The sequence below is a fragment of the Liolophura sinensis genome, chromosome 8 (assembly GCF_032854445.1).
Source record: "Liolophura sinensis isolate JHLJ2023 chromosome 8, CUHK_Ljap_v2, whole genome shotgun sequence".
NCBI lineage: Eukaryota > Metazoa > Mollusca > Polyplacophora > Chitonida > Chitonidae > Liolophura > Liolophura sinensis.
In genome coordinates, this window is record NC_088302.1 from 58139529 (window position 1) to 58156646 (window position 17118).

At 42.4% G+C, this 17118-nt stretch overlaps 1 protein-coding gene across 1 annotated transcript in view; it reads right to left on the reverse strand.

Moving 5' to 3' along the window:
* LOC135472985 (protein inturned-like) overlaps positions 1–17118 on the reverse strand; it is a 42614-nt gene that overhangs the window by 23492 nt on the left and 2004 nt on the right. The window contains exons 2-5 of the mRNA XM_064752742.1: positions 16012–16697; positions 15636–15730; positions 7011–7199; positions 2692–2804 (exon numbers count right to left, since the gene is read on the reverse strand). Of these exons, the coding sequence (XP_064608812.1) occupies positions 2692–2804; positions 7011–7199; positions 15636–15730; positions 16012–16630 (1016 nt within the window). The 5' untranslated portion in view covers positions 16631–16697. The remainder of the gene's footprint in view (positions 1–2691; positions 2805–7010; positions 7200–15635; positions 15731–16011; positions 16698–17118) is intronic.

Genomic DNA, 17118 nt, shown 5'->3' on the forward strand with positions numbered 1-17118 from the left:
GAACAGTTTGCAGTTCAAATCTGATCAATGTTCCAAATGGCATGGAAAATTTTAAGTACTGACTAGGAAATAAATGGTTTCTAAAACAGAGGTGTCTGTACATGTAAATGATGACTGGATGACAGAAGTACATGTAAACAATGACTGGATGACAGACATACATGTAAATGATGACTGGATGACAGAAGCACATGCAAACGATGATTGGATGACAGAAGCACATGTAAATGATGACTGGATGACAGGAGTACATGCAAACAATGACAGGATGACATACATACATGTAAACGATGACTGGATGACAGAATACATGCAAACAATGACTGGATGACAGAAGTACATGTAAATGATGACTGGATGACAGAAGTACATGTAAATGATGACTGGATGACAGACATACATGTAAATGATGACTGGATGACAGAAGCACATGCAAACGATGATTGGATGACAGAAGCACATGTAAACAATGACTGCAAAACCAGAAGTACATGTAAATGAGGAGTGGATGACAAAAGTACATGTAAATGATGACTGGATGACAGAAGTACATGTAAATGATGACTGGATGACAGAAGTACATGTAAATGATGACTGGATGACAGACATACATGTAAATGATGACTGGATGACAGAAGCACATGCAAACGATGATTGGATGACAGAAGCACATGTAAACAATGACTGCAAAACCAGAATACATGCAAACAATGACTGGATGACAGAAGTACATGTAAATGATGACTGGGATGACAGAAGTACATGTAAATGATGACTGGATGACAGACATACATGTAAATGATGACTGGATGACAGAAGCACATGTAAACGATGATTGGATGACAGAAGCACATGTAAACAATGACTGCAAAACCAGAAGTACATGTAAATGAGGAGTGGATGACAAAAGTACATGTAAATGAAGACTGGATGACAGAAGTACATGTAAATGATGACTGGATGACAGAAGTACATGTAAATGATGACTGGATGACAGACATACATGTAAATGATGACTGGATGACAGAAGCACATGCAAACGATGATTGGATGACAGAAGCACATGTAAACAATGACTGCAAAACCAGAAGTACATGTAAATGAGGAGTGTATGACAAAAGTACATGTAAATGATGACTGGATGACAGAAGCACATGTAAATGATGACTGGATGACAGAAGCACATGTAAATGATGACTGGATGACATAAGTACATGTAAATGATGACTGGATGACAGAAGCACATGTAAATGAGGACTGGATGACATAAGCACATGTAAATGAGGACTGGATGACATAAGTACATGTAAATGATGACTGGATGACAGAAGTACATGTAAATGATGACTGGATGACAGACATACATGTAAATGATGACTGGATGACAGAAGTACAAGTAAATGATGACTGGATGACAGAAGCACATGTAAACGGTGACTGGATGACAGAAGTACATGCAAACGATGACTGGATGACAGAAGTACATGTAAATGATGACTGGATGACAGAAGCACATGTAAACGGTGACTGGATGACAGAAGTACATGCAAACGATGACTGGATGACAGAAGTACATGTAAATGATGACTGGATGACAGAAGCACATGTAAATGATGACTGGATGACAGAAGTACATGTAAACAATGACTGGATGACAGGAGTACATGCAAACAATGACTGGATGACAGAAGTACATGTAAAAAATGACTGGATGACATAAGTACATGTAAAGGATGACTGGATGACAGAAGTACATGCAAACGATGACTGGATGACAGAAGTACATGTAAACGATGACTGGATGACAGAAGTACATGCAAACGATGACTGGATGACAGAAGTACATGCAAACGATGACTGGATGACAGAAGTACATGTAAATGATGACTGGATGACATAAGTACATGTAAATGATGACTGGATGACATAAGTACATGTAAATGATGACTGGATGACAGAAGTACATGTAAATGATGACTGGATGACAGACATACATGCAAATGATGACTGGATGACATAAGTACATGTAAATGATGACTGGATGACAGAAGCACATGTAAATGATGACTGGATGACAGAAGCACATGTAAACGGTGACTGGATGACATAAGTACATGTAAATGATGACTGGATGACATAAGTACATGTAAATGATGACTGGATGACATAAGTACATGTAAATGATGACTGGATGACAGAAGTACATGTAAATGATGACTGGATGACAGAAGTACATGTAAATGATGAATGGATGACAGAAGCACATGTAAATGATGACTGGATGACAGAAGTACATGTAAATGATGACTGGATGACAGAAGTACATGTAAATGATGACTGGATGACAGACATACATGTAAATGATGACTGGATGACAGAAGCACATGTAAATGATGACTGGATGACAGAAGTACATGTAAATGATGACTGGATGACAGAAGTACAAGTAAATGATGACTGGATGACAGACATACATGTAAATGATGACTGGATGACAGAAGTACATGTAAATGATGACTGGATGACAGAAGTACAAGTAAATGATGACTGGATGACAGAAATAAGAGTGGACCAGAATACCCCACAAGTATGTTTACTTAGAAGTTAATTAAGCATTGAATTGTGAAATATTATTACATTACAGAGAAGCCCATATGATTCACTGTGAAACACTGAAGGATCTAACTGTACCTTTTTGTGGGTGTGTCTGTCAAATCCTTCAAGGTATGAGACAATGTAATGAATGCCCCGCGAATTGCCTCAACTTTGCTGCCCGTTTTAGGAAACTGGTACAAAACATTTTCCTACAAAAACACAGCAAAAATTTAATGTTATCATGGTTATGTAAAGTGAGCACCTGTAGGGTCACCTGTTGTATCTGTAATGTGACCTGTTGTACTGTGATGTGACCTGCTGTACCTGTAAAGTGACCAGCTGTGCTGTTGTGTGATCTGTTGTACCTGTAAAGTGACCAGTTGTACCTGTAAAGTCACCACTTGTACATATAAGGTGATCTGTTGTACCTGTAAAGCTACCAGTTGAACCTGCAAAGTGACCAGTTGTACTGCAATGTGACCAGTTGTACCTGTAAAATGACCAATTGTACCAGTAAAGGAAGCAGCTGTACTTGTAAAGTGACCACTTGTACCTGTAAAGGGAGTAGTTGTACCTGTAAAGTGACCTGTTGCACCTGCAATGTGACAAGTTGTACCTGTAATGTGACCTGTTGTACCTGTAAAGAAAGCAGTTGTACCTGTAAAGGAAGCAGTTATACCTGTAAAGTGACCAGTTGTACTTGTAATGTGATCAGTGGTACCTGTAAAGTGATCAGCTGTACTTGTGAAGTGATTGGCAGTGTGAATTCACAAGTTGTACTTGTAAAGTGACCAGCTGTACTTGTAAAGTGACCAGCTGTACTTGTAAAGTGACCAGCTGTACTTGTAAAGTGACCAGCTGTACTTGTAAAGTGACCAGCTGTACTTGTAAAGTGACCAGCTGTACTTGTAAAGTGACCAGTTGTACTTGTAATGTGATCAGTGGTACCTGTAAAGTGATCAGCTGTACTTGTGAAGTGATTGGCAGTGTGAATTCACAAGTTGTACTTGTAAAGTGACCAGCTGTACTTGTAAAGTGACCAGCTGTACTTGTAAAGTGACCAGTTGTACTTGTAATGTGATCAGTGGTACCTGTAAAGTGATCAGCTGTACTTGTGAAGTGACTGGCAGTGTGAATTCACAAGTTGTACTTGTAAAGTGACCAGCTGTACTTGTAAAGTGACCAGCTGTACTTGTAAAGTGACCAGCTGTACTTGTAAAGTGACCAGCTGTACCTGTAAAGTGACCTGGTGGTGTGAAATGACCAGCTGTACTTGTAAAGTGACTAATTGTACCTGTAAAGTGACCGGTGGTGTGAAATGACCAGTTGTACATGTAAAGTGACCTGGTGGAGTAAAGTGACCTGGTGGAGTGAAGTGACCCGTTGTACTTGTAAAGTGACTAGGTGTACCTGTAAAATAAACCAGTTTACCTGTAACCAGTTGTACTTGTACATTAACCAACTGTGCCTGTACAGTAACCAGTTGTACCTGTAAATTGATTGTGAGTAGATGTAACGTAACAAGGTGTACCTGAAAAGTAACCCGGTGTACCTGCAATGTAATTACGCTAGGAATAGTGAGCTAGCGATTATGAGCTAGCAGCTATGGTGAGCCAGTGGCATGCAGTTAATGACCTGGTGGCATGCTGTAGGTGAGCTGGTGGCATGCTGGTGGTGAGCTTATGACAAGCTGGTCGTACGCTTATGGTGTGCTGGTGGTAAGCTTATGGTGTGCTGGTGGTAAGCAATGAAAGAACATTTTTAGAGGCAATAAATGTTAAGGTTGGTGCGGAAAATTACATTTATAGCAGATATCATCCTACCTTTGAACCAAAGCACAGATCTCTCAGAACAAGCAACTTAGATTTGGTAGAAGGGCTACTGAAGAGCTTGCCTGTAGGAGACACATGAATGCAAAACCCTAACCCTAACCCTAGCCCTAACTCAATACTCATGAGGGAAGAGCTCATCAGTCAGAACGGCGGATCAGACAAGATGGAGTGCCCACTTAGGATGCCTGCCGTTTATGTCCAATCTCTAAGAATGGATGGCTGGCCATGTAGGCACAAAGAGCAGCACCAAACAATCAAACACATGCATGGGATGTGGCTTGATAGGAGACAAGTCGGTCTCAAACAGGCAATCACATACAACCTTAATCTGAAGCTATGACTGTCTTTTATGACAGAGATTGGAGTCCAAGACATTTTACATGTCCAACCAAGCACTGACAGCCTAAAGAATTTAACACTGACCAATTATATTATTTATTTTCAGACCTGAACCTTGTGCATAGTTTTGGCAGGAACAATGGTTGACTGGCAGCTCAGTCTGAATATATTAGGAAATTTTCCCACACATTGGCTTGAAGGGGTTTATTTGGAGGATGTGGGGTATACCACAATGCTGTCACACATTCCAATATGATAGATATGAAAAGATGGATGGATACACAAGGGAAGAAAATTAATTTATGTTTGATAATTCACTTGTAAACCGTGCAGGTTGACAGTACACTTGTGGTGATTGAATATAGCACCTTAACATCATCAAGAATTCCAACTGTACATCCAGCATGTCTATCATGCACTGAACTAAATACTTGGACAGAGTTTTGTTTATTCACTTCATGTGACAGAAACAGGGTGCACATGTAGGCCTATGCATATATGGAAAGAATCGCCTTTTTGAGCCTCACTGTCAGTTACTTAAGGCAATCAGACTGGGCTGATGGGAACAGAATGTCTGTTCTGCCTTGAACAGGGAGAACATTATCCTTTGATGTGACTTATGGTCTTGTTTTCATTGCAAGATTTCAAGCCAAATATAGCCTAGCAGAAGGACTTCAATGACTTCACATACACCTCCACTGTAAATCACTTGCAAATCTTAATGGCAGATGAAATTAATTTATATATACACAAACCGATTATATTTATTTCCTTCTATTTTAGGCATTTCAGTGCAATAATCACAAAAAAGGTTAAATTGGGTGAATTTAAGTGATTTCATAATAACTGAAGATATGGCAAAAATCAGTGGTCAGATCGGATCCACAGTCGAATTGATTGACACCTCCCTTGATTGTGATTTGCATACAGTGCCGATTCTGCATTTGTCTATATTTGAATACTTGGTCGCTTTTATAGATTGATATCTCAATCTCCAAACAATGAATGCTGTTACTAGATCATTAAAGCTTGTAACACTGGTAAGGTGTAATAACGTCTGAGTTTACTGGTATGCAAATCAATGGTGTGAAAATGAATTTTATTCCTACATACCTAGCATGAGAGAACGGTGAGTCTTGCAGATTTGATGCAGAAAGCTATAGCCTGGCCAGAACCTACATCGTTTTGGAGTATTTTATTAATTCTATCAAGCCTTTCATGATGCCTAAAAATTTCAAAATGATAAATAAACAGGATCATCCACTCCCTGTTTTATTTTGCAGAAAATCACCAAATATGTATGTACATGTAGGCCTACAGTAAACAGATCGAACAAAGAACTTCAACATTGTTTTAAATACATAATCTTCGCAGAACATTGACCAGTTTTTGCGAGCATGGTTTACTTCCTGAAGGGACCGATATCACTCTGTCCAGTCTCTTTTTGTAGTTGTATTGACAAGCTGGTAAAGTGTTCAGTTATGTGAACAGGCTGTAACAGAAGCTGTTGTTCTCATGGCTAAGTGAAGCTTCCTGCTATTGGCCAGCCAGTCTTCATAGTTAGCAGAGAGCAGAGAGGCGGCTGGCCAGGAATGAATAAGAGAGCAGTTCAGCTGATCGTATGTATGATACAGCATATTTTGTAGCTCACGGCATATCCACGAAAGGCTGTGTGTTCTGACTTTTGAGCTCTTCCCTAGAATACTGAAATCGTGAATTTGGTCATTTAGGCTAAATTACAAGCACACTGAGCATCAGCAATGAAACATGCTTCTTGTGTCATTGAACTTCATATGCATGTGAAAGTTTAGGTCCATACATGCAGTACTTCTTGAGTTACCAGCCCTAACAAGTCCGGAATTAGGTAATACACAGTATTTAATGTGCACATGAATCAACATCCACCTTGTCTTATTGTGCTCTACGTGTGCAAACCTTGTGCTCAATACATGCAGTACTTCTTGAGTTACCAGCCCTAACAAGTCAGGAATTAGGTAATACACAGTATTTAATGTGCACATGAATCAACATCCTCCTTGTGTTACTGTGCTGTACGTGTGCAAACCTTGTGCTCTGTTAATGCAGTACTTTTTAAGATACCACGCTAAACATTTTGTTCAACATTGCTTTCCCTGGTATGGGACGCCGATAATGCTCAGGGTATGACACACACTACAAAGTAAAAAGTACAAGCAAGCTATAAATAGCAAGGTGATTATTGGTAAAATGCTGTTTGGCCCCTACCTTTCCCCCATTTTCCTCCTTCTCTGTTTCATCTAGTGTGAGGTACAGCACACTGCCCCCTGGCGGTAACGGGCTACAGTTGTCTCCATTTACAGCATGGCTGATGACTTGACCTGAGAGTAAGTTTCTTTTCCTTAGGACAGGAGCACATGTCTCATGTACAGGCAGGGTTTTCAGAGTCAGCTTGACCTGTAGGATGGAATCAGTTAGTTCTGCAATGGATTCATCACTAACACTGTTCTAATGAATATCATATAACTAAAGAATATGGGACCGCTTTGGTGGCCTAATAGTTAGAGTGTCTGCCTCCAAGCCATAGTAATAGTGAAGACTTTAAAAATGGTACTTGCTGCTGCCTCGCTCGGCGCTCAGCAGTGAGAGGTTAGAGCAAGGAAGCAGGACTAGTCGGCCCGGTGTATGTGGCTTGGTGGAGTGTCATGTCTGGTGTCTTAAGCACCATGCTTCACTGGCAGCATCATTTTGGCAGCATGAACTGGCCCTGCCACAAGAACGCACAACATATGTACACACATCTAATGACTCCTTGTCATCATATGTCAGAAAAACTGTTAAGTATGACATTATACCCAAGCATACATACATACATAATAAAGAATATGAGAAACAACTCAATCAAGCCATAGTTGAGTAGGGGAGTTAGAAGTTCTGACTCTTTTGTTGCTTAAGCTAAAAACAGGCCTACTGTATCAAAACTGTTAGGCAACTTGTTTTTACCTTAATTTCTGATCACCTGCCTTAACAACTTCCGGAGGCACAACATTTTCTTTCCTTGATTAACTTATTATTATTTAAAGAACCTCAATTCTCTATCATTTCATCTGACACAAACGAAACTTTTTTCAGTTGCCCATGTATTTATAGCAACATGTAATCAAAAATAGTTCCCTAACATTTCTGTCAGGTGACATGGTACTTACTGTCAGGTCACATGGTGCTCACTGCCAGGTCAATTGTTATGTACAGTATACTTCTTTTACCTTCCGTGAGAAAAAGAGTTGAATCTCAAAACCTTAATTACAGTCACTCACTAATCGAGACACATTGAAAGTAAGCAGATAGTTCAGAAAAGTCTCCCGCAAAACCCTTACCGCGGGTGACATCGCCGTACCAGCTGGCCCAGATGGAGTACAGGCCTATCCTGGTCTATAAGGCAACCAATTCGTGACAGTTTGTATAAGGCAACTCACCACTGACTTCTGGTATCAACATTGTTTCGTCTTTATCCTTTTTTATACAAAAATGTGAAGTTTCTTTTTGGTTAGGCATAGCATGCGTAGAGGTCTGTACAGAGAGAGAATTGTATTGTTTGTCTATTCTAAGAGTAAAAATAAATGTACAAACTTTTTTTTTTTTTTTTGATTGGTGTTTTACGCCGTACTCAAGAATATTTCACTTATACGACGGCGGCCAGCATTATGGTGGGTGGAAACCGGGCACAGCCCGGGGGAAACCCACGACCATCTGCAGGTTGCTAGCAGACCTTCCCACTTACAGCCGGAGAGGAAGCCAGCATGAGCTGGACTTGAACTCACAGTGACCGCATTGGTGAGAGGCTCCTGGGTCATTACGCTGCGCTAGCGCGCTAACCGACTGAGCCACAGAGGCCCCTACAAACAATTTAAATTCTCCTTATACAAAGTAATATGCACAACATTAAGGAATTGTAAAGCAAACATTAAATGATCTTTACTGGCTACATATGATAGCCTTAGAAAGCTTGCCAGTAAAGCAGACCGTCCAATATAAATCATTCCCGCATGTAACTGTAATGTTTGTTTGATTGATTGCGGTTTAACATCTCTTTCTACACTGTATCAATCACAACGGTGTCTTGCAGCACACTGCCATCGATGTGAACATATTTATACTGTGCCTTTTGAACTGTAACGCTAAGTTGAAGATAGCATCTGATAATGCCGAAGATAGCATATGATAATGCTGAAGATTGCATCTGATAATGCCGAAGATAGCACCTGATAATGCTGAAGATAGCATCTGATAATGCTGAAGATAGCATCTGATAATGCCAAAGATAGCACCTGATAATGCTGAAGATAACATCTGATAATGCTGAAGAAAGCATCTGATAATACTGAAGATAACATCTGATAATGCTGAAGGTAGCATCTGATAATGCTGAAGATAACATCTGATAATGCTGAAGGTAGCATCTGATAATGCTGAAGAAAGCATCTGATAATGCTGAAGATAACATCTGATAATGCCGAAGACAGCATCTGATAATACTGAAGATAGCATCTGATAATACTGAAGATAGCATCTGATAATAATGAAATGGTCATCGTTTTTAATTACTGAATACCATACACCCAGCACAAAGGAAAGGTGCAAACAGTCAGTCTACTGTAACTCCAAACCTGAAAGTCAGCAAACCAACAGAAATCCAGCCAGCTAAACCAGTGGATACCATCACATATTTGTAAAAATATTTTTAATAACACCTACCCAGCAAATATATTTTCAAGAAGGGCCATGTGAATTACATCCATAGTTTCTATCCAATACACCTCAACTTAGGTGCAAGTCAATATGTAACTATGTAGACAAGCATTTATTGGGTGTCAGGCTTCACAAACATACATGATCTAGCCAGAATGTGCTACAGTGTTTTATATCAGTGTTTAACAGTCACACACTCCTGCCAGTCAGGGTGAGTAAAGAATAGACAAGTGCGATGATACACCCAGGGAAACTGCTAAACCTGTAGGGGGCAAACACTCCATCACCAGCATAACATAGTTGTCAGACTATGTCATGCTATTTTACACATGAACTAATAATGATTCTTTTAAATGCCAGCCATAAGATGTTTTGATGTCAAACCATGATCCTTGACCTTTCCTATTCGATAAAATGACCCTCTGCAAACCTCATCTCATACAGGAGATTTTCTCACGACTGTTAATTCCTCAAAGTCTCTGTTCCAGCAGGTAAAGTCAGCGGGTCAGTAGACGTCCTCTCCTGCTACCTCCTCCACGTTCGACCTCTGAACTTACAGAGAATTACGACAGACGTGTGGGTCCCCTGAGATTTGGAGATAAAGAGAGCTAAAGAAGTGAGTCAAGGAGCTTAAACAGAGGTACAGCCCAGCCATGTCCCACAGGCTTAAGGAGAGAGTCTAGCAAAGTGCTTACAGAAAGAAGTTAAGGTAGAGCCCAGCCACGTCCCACGTGCCTAAGGAGAGAGTCCAGCCAGATGCTTAGACAAAGGTACATGTACAGCCCAGCCATGTCCACAGGCTTAAGGAGAGAGTCCAGCAAGATGCCTAGACAGAGGTACATGTACAGCCCAGCCATGTCCCACGTGCCTAAGGAGTGAGTTGAGCAACGTGCTTACAGACAGAGGTACATGTACAGCCCAGCCATGTCCACAAGCTTAAGGAGTGAGTCCAGCAAGGTGCTTACAGACAGAGGTTCAAGTACTGCCCAGCCATGTCCACAAGATTAAGGAGTGAGTCCAGCAAGGTGCTTACAGACAGAGGTTCATGTACTGCCCAGCCATGTCCACAAGATTAAGGAGCGAGTCCAGTAAGGTGCTTAGACAGAGGTACATGTACAGCCTAGCCATGTCCACAGGCTTAAGGAGAGAGTCCAGCAAGATGCTTAGACAGAGGTACATGTACAGCCCAGCCATGTCCGCAGGTTTAAGGAGTGAGTCCAGAAAGCTGCTCAGACAGTGGTTGATGTACAGCTCCGCTATGTCCACAAGCTTAAGGAGTGAGTCCAGCAAGGTGCTTAGACAGAGGTACATGTACAGCACAGCTATGTCCCACATGCCTAAGGAGTGAGTCCAGCAAGGTGCTTACAGACAGAGGTACATGTACAGCCCAGCTATGTCCACAGGCTTAAGGAGTGAGTCCAGCAAGGTGCTTACAGACAGAGGTACATGTACAGCCCAGCCATGTCCCACGTGCCTAAGGAGTGAGTTGAGCAAGGTGCTTACAGACTGAGGTTCATGTACAGCCCAGCCATGTCCACAGGCTTAAGGAGAGAGTCCAGCAAGATGCTTAGACAGAGGTACATGTACAGCCCAGCTATGTCCACAAGCTTAAGGCGTGAGTCCAGTAAGGTGCTTACAGACAGAGGTGCATGTACAGCCCAGCTATGTCCCACATGCTTAAGGAGTGAGTCCAGCAAGGCTTACAGACAGAGGTACATGTACAGCCCAGCCATGTCCACAGGCTTAAGGAGAGAGTCCAGCAAGATGCTTAGACAGAGGTACATGTACAGCCCAGCCATGTCCGCAGGTTTAAGGATTGAGTCCAGAAAGCTGCTCAGACAGTGGTTGATGTACAGCCCGGCCATGTCCACAAGCTTAAGGAGTGAGTCCAGCAAGGTGCTTAGACAGAGGTACATGTACAGCCCAGCCATGTCCCCCGTGCCTAAGGAGTGAGTTGAGCAACGTGCTTACAGACACAGGTACATGTACAGCCCAGCCATGTCCACAAGCTTAAGGAGTGAGTCCAGCAAGGTGCTTACAGACAGAGGTTCATGTACTGCCCAGCCATGTCCACAAGATTAAGGAGCGAGTCCAGTGAGGTGCTTAGACAGAGGTACATGTACAGCCTAGCCATGTCCACAGGCTTAAGGAGAGAGTCCAGCAAGATGCTTAGACAGAGGTACATGTACAGCCCAGCCATGTCCGCAGGTTTAAGGAGTGAGTCCAGAAAGCTGCTCAGACAGTGGTTGATGTACAGCCCAGCTATGTCCACAAGCTTAAGGAGTGAGTCCAGCAAGGTGCTTAGACAGAGGTACATGTACAGCCCAGCTATGTCCCACATGCCAAAGGAGTGAGTCCAGCAAGGTGCTTACAGACAGAGGTACATGTACAGCCCAGCTATGTCCACAGGCTTAAGGAGTGAGTCCAGCAAGGTGCTTACAGACAGAGGTACATGTACAGCCCAGCCATGTCCCACGTGCCTAAGGAGTGAGTTGAGCAAGGTGCTTACAGACTGAGGTTCATGTACAGCCCAGCCATGTCCACAAGCTTAAGGAGTGATCCAGCAAGGTGCCTAGACAGAGGTACATGTACAGCCCGGCCATGTCCACAAGCTTAAGGAGTGAGTCCAGCGAAGTGCTTACAGAAAGAGGTGCATGTACAGCCCAGCTATGTCCCACATGCTTAAGGAGTGAGTCCAGCAAGGTGCTTACAGACAGAGGTACATGTACAGCCCAGCCATGTCCACAAGCTTAAGGAGTGAGTCCAGCAAGGTGCTTACAGACAGAGGTTCATGTACTGCCCAGCCATGTCCACAAGATTAAGGAGTGAGTCCAGTAAGGTGCTTAGACAGAGGTACATGTACAGCTCAGCTATGTCCCACATGCCTAAGGAGTGAGTCCAGCAAGGTGCTTAGACAGAGGTACATGTACTGCCCAGCCATGTCCGCAGGTTTAAGGAGTGAGTCCAGAAAGCTGCTCAGACAGTGGTTGATGTACAGCCCAGCTATGTCCACAAGCTTAAGGAGTGAGTCCAGCAAGGTGCTTAGACAGAGGTACATGTACAGCACAGCCATGTCCCACATGCCTAAGGAGTGAGTCCAGCAAGGTGCTTACAGACAGAGGTACATGTACTGCCCAGCCATGTCCACAAGCTTAAGGAGCGAGTCCAGCAAGGTGCTTAGACAGAGGTATATCTACAGCCTAGCTATGCCCCGCAGGCTTAAGGAGTGAGTCTAGCGAAATGTTTACAGACAGAAGTTAAGGTACAGCCCAGGCATGTCCCACATGCTTAAGGAGAGAGTCCGGCAAGGTTCTTACAGACAGCGGTTCATGTACAGCCCAGCTATGACTACAGGCTTAAGGAGAGAGTCCAGTAAGGTGCTTACAGACAGAGGTGCATGTACAGCCTAGCCATGTCCCACATGCCTAAGGAGTGAGTTGAGCAAGGTGTTTACAGACAGACGTTCATGTACTGCCCAGCCATGTCCACAAGCCTAATTAGTGATCCAGCAAGGTGCTTACAGACAGTGGTTCATGTACAGCCCAGCTATGTCCACAGGTTTAAGGAGTGAGTCCAGAAAGCTGCTTAGACAGAGGTACATGTACAGCCCAACCACGTCCCACGTGCCTAAGGAGTGAGTTGAGCAAGGTGCTTACAGACAGAGGTTCATGTACTGCCCAGCCATGTCCACAAGCCTAAGGAGTGAGTCCAGCAAGGTGCTTACAGACAGAGGTACATGTACAGCCCAGCCATGTCCGCAGGTTTAAGGAGTGAGTCCAGAAAGCTGCTTAGACAGAGGTACATGTACAGCCCAACCACATCCCACGTGCCTAAGGAGTGAGTTGAGCAAGGTGCTTACAGACAGAGGTTCATGTACTGCCCAGCCATGTCCACAAGCCTAAGGAGTGAGTCCAGCAAGGTGCTTACAGACAGAGGTACATGTACAGCCCAGCTATGTCCGCAGGTTTAAGGAGTGAGTCCAGATAGCTGCTTAGACAGAGGTACATGTACAGCCTAACCACGTCCCACGTGCCTAAGGAGTGAGTTGAGCAAGGTGCTTAGACAGAAGTTTGTGTACAGCCCAGCCATGTCCACAAGTTTAAGGAGTGAGTCCAGCAAGATGCTTACAGACAGAGGTTCATGTACTGCCCAGCCATGTCCCACGTGCCTAAGGAGTGAGTTGAGAAAGGTGCTTATAGACAGAGGTTCATGTACAGCCCAGCCATGTCCCACATGCTTAAGGAGTGAGTTGAGCAAGGTGCTTACAGACAGAGGTACATGTACAGCCCAGCTATGTCCTACATGCTTAAGGAGTGAGTAACGCAAGCTGCTTTGACAAAGGTTCATGTAGAGCCCAGTCCAGCCATGTCACGCAGGCTTAAAGGATGCATGAAAGGATTGGTCCCATTTCTAAAGATGCGGTATATGATGTGGACTAACATGTCAAGTACCTAAACAAAAAAGTTTCTTAAGGAGCGTCCCCATATATATTGCATTTTTTCTTCACTTTTCGCGAATGGGAATTCCAAATACAAAAACAAACAGTGTAAGCTTCATTCATTTTATCCTCAAGAAAAACAAACCAATTTGAAATGGCTCATTCACGATTTCTTCAAAAGTAGACTGTGTCAGCTAAAACAACACTGACAAATGGCACAGCAGGAGACAACTTATACATGTAACTGGTGTGAGTATAGGGAAATTTACACACAGTTTCTTTGGAGAACTTTTTCTTTAGTTCATGAACTTAAAACGTGTAAGGTTTTCATCACAGATTTATAAGTGTCGTAGGCCTAGCGTCCGTTGATGCCCCACCTCACTCCCCTCCTCTCCCTCACCCCATTGCCTCCTCCCCTGTTAAGCCAAGCCGTATGTGTATGCTAGTCACATGGTGAGTTTATACGATAAAAAGCTGCATGTGATTTGTCAGGTCAGCATGTTATAGTTTACCACACACCATGGGATGGCCTAATAACTGTATACATGCATCATTAATTCATAATTCGAATAATTAAGAATATACCTTATTATAGAGGCGGGAACAACTATTAAAAATAACCCCAGGGGAACACGAAACATTGCAAGAAAATCCACACCAGAGGATTACCTTTTTTACACAAAAAAAACACCGTGAAAAGCACTGTTCATTGACAGCCAGCACACCTGGATAGATGTTTAGGCCTATACCTGGCCAGGATGACTACCACAAGTGCTACGCTCTTTTCTGTGAATCTGAAACAAACATACGGATACACCCAAAAACAGCGACATCCGTAAATCAGTTTGACCATTTTGTGTAGCATACTATTGTATTTGATCTTGTAAAAAGGGTATGCAGACAAAATATGTAACTTAATCCATTCTTGCCATTCAATGTTGTTGTTGTTGCAACGAACACGCAGTACTGGGAGCTCCTGCAGACTGCTTTCTCGCGTGCCGTCTTACAGATTAATATGCCGTTGTGAGTGGATTAGCAGGAAGATCAGTCTGTTTCTTTATTCCTGCACAAAATGTTTCAGTATACATCATTTTTCCTTCGCCTTTCTCACAGCACCAGGCTGTTTCAAATTATTATTTAACAATGGAAAAACGATTAGTGTAGATCTGATTCGTGTTTTTGTTTCATTTTTTGTGAATGAACAGAAATGGATATATGGGGACGCTCCCTTAGCTTTACAGTTTTCATTAAGCTACTGCAGTCAGTCCAGAAATTAAGTAGCCTGCTGTATTATCGTCAATGGTGATAGCTATCAAAACAACTTTGTTGGGGGAATTACCCAAATCGGGGATGCAAAAAAGCTGGTCACCCACTCTCAGTATGTCCATCTATAATATCATTAATGGAAAATATGCGGGGTGAAATAGAGGGGTTATTAAAAGTATTAAAGATGCCTCAATAATGAAAACAATTTTCTAGTTTTTGGGGCATATTTTAATTTTCTGAAAACCATAGGGCCTACTCTTTCTTTTTGCCTGTGCACTGTAGTGTGTTGTGAGAAGAGAGAGCTGTACTATCTGTGGAATCATAATTTCCACTCACCTGGTTTGAGTTTCTGCTGGCCGGATAGCTCTGACTACTCACCTTGTTAGAGTTTCTGCTGGCCGGTAGATCTGACAGCACATCTTTCATACTTCTCCACTTACCTTGTTAGAGTTTCTGCTGGCCTGTAGCTCTGAGAGCACTGCATCCACAGTTCTCCAGGAAACCCTGCAGTCATTGATTGTCAGTAGGACTTGACCTGAATAAATGTGAGATCAGCTAAAGATCAAAATAATGCACATCTGCATTTTAAACCATTCATGCTTTATGATTATAAACAACTTCACATTTCAAAACAACAAAATCTAATGTATACACAATTAAACGTTCTATGCAGCAAGAGCTGATCTACATGCATGCAGATGACTAATAATTAAACTTTAGGAGTCACCAAGGGACAGGACTGTACAGGATTCATGAAAATATTAATGCTAAGGTAATTTATATTTATAGGATTTCGGTTTGAAACTGGCACTCTACCTGCTTTAATCTTTCTACATCTCAAGGCTGAGCTGTCAGGCACCAGTCCTTTGACACACACAGGGCCTTCATTCTTCTCGCATGTGCCCTTCTTTTGGGAGACATTCAGATTGTTTTTACTATCAACTGGACAATCTCTTGGTAAAACACCGGGTACAATTCCCAACAACTTCTCGCACAGAGACGAATTCTTGTTGCAGCCACTGTGGGCAAACTTTGAGTTTATACTGATATACACTTCTGTTAATGCCCCATCCATGTTTCTGTTGTGACAGACCCTTGATGACCAGATGTGAAATCCTGATTTTGTATACTTGAATTTACAGGTGCACTGCAATACTTTATCATTATGGCCATTGTGCTGTATCTGTAAAGATCTGTATCTGTTGTTTACATCTTCCTCCCTGCTGCCTTCACAACTCATGGCACTTCCCCTGTGGGCAGGAAGACCATCACTGGCAATATCACAGGCCAAACCATTGCATACTTTTGTCTGGTTACTATTTGGATTTAAAGATCTTGGTAAGGTGTTAGGGAAACCATCTCTCCCCTGGGCATAACAGTGACATTTAGATGGTTCAACTTTACTCGTCCTCTCCCTGTGCCTTGCTTCTCCCATCTCCACATAAAATACACTGCCTGACAGGTCCACGGAAGACTTCCATGGAGGACTCCGTCTTAAGCTGCTGCAAAAATACAAGAAAAATTAGCATCTTATTTCTGCTGTGCTTTACTAAACATTTATAACAGCTTCCAAGCAATATACATGTAGTATTACACACTACTCATCACAGGTGAAGCTGTATTTTAACACACCTTTTCAAATGACCTACAATGTTATAAGACACTGTTATCAGGCCAAAACAACATGAGCATAAATGTAAACTCAATGTTACTTGCAGATGGTTGTGGGTTTTCGCAGGCTGCTCAGTTTCCTCCCACCAAATACATACAGGTCTGATGGTGATATTCACAAATTCACGCAATCTACCACTACATGTCTTTGTCCGCTATAAGCCAGCAGTGTAACATTAGACCACAGCCTCACAAATCATATGGCAGTTTTGAAATGCGATTAAAAAAAATACCTAAGTTGGTATCCATCTC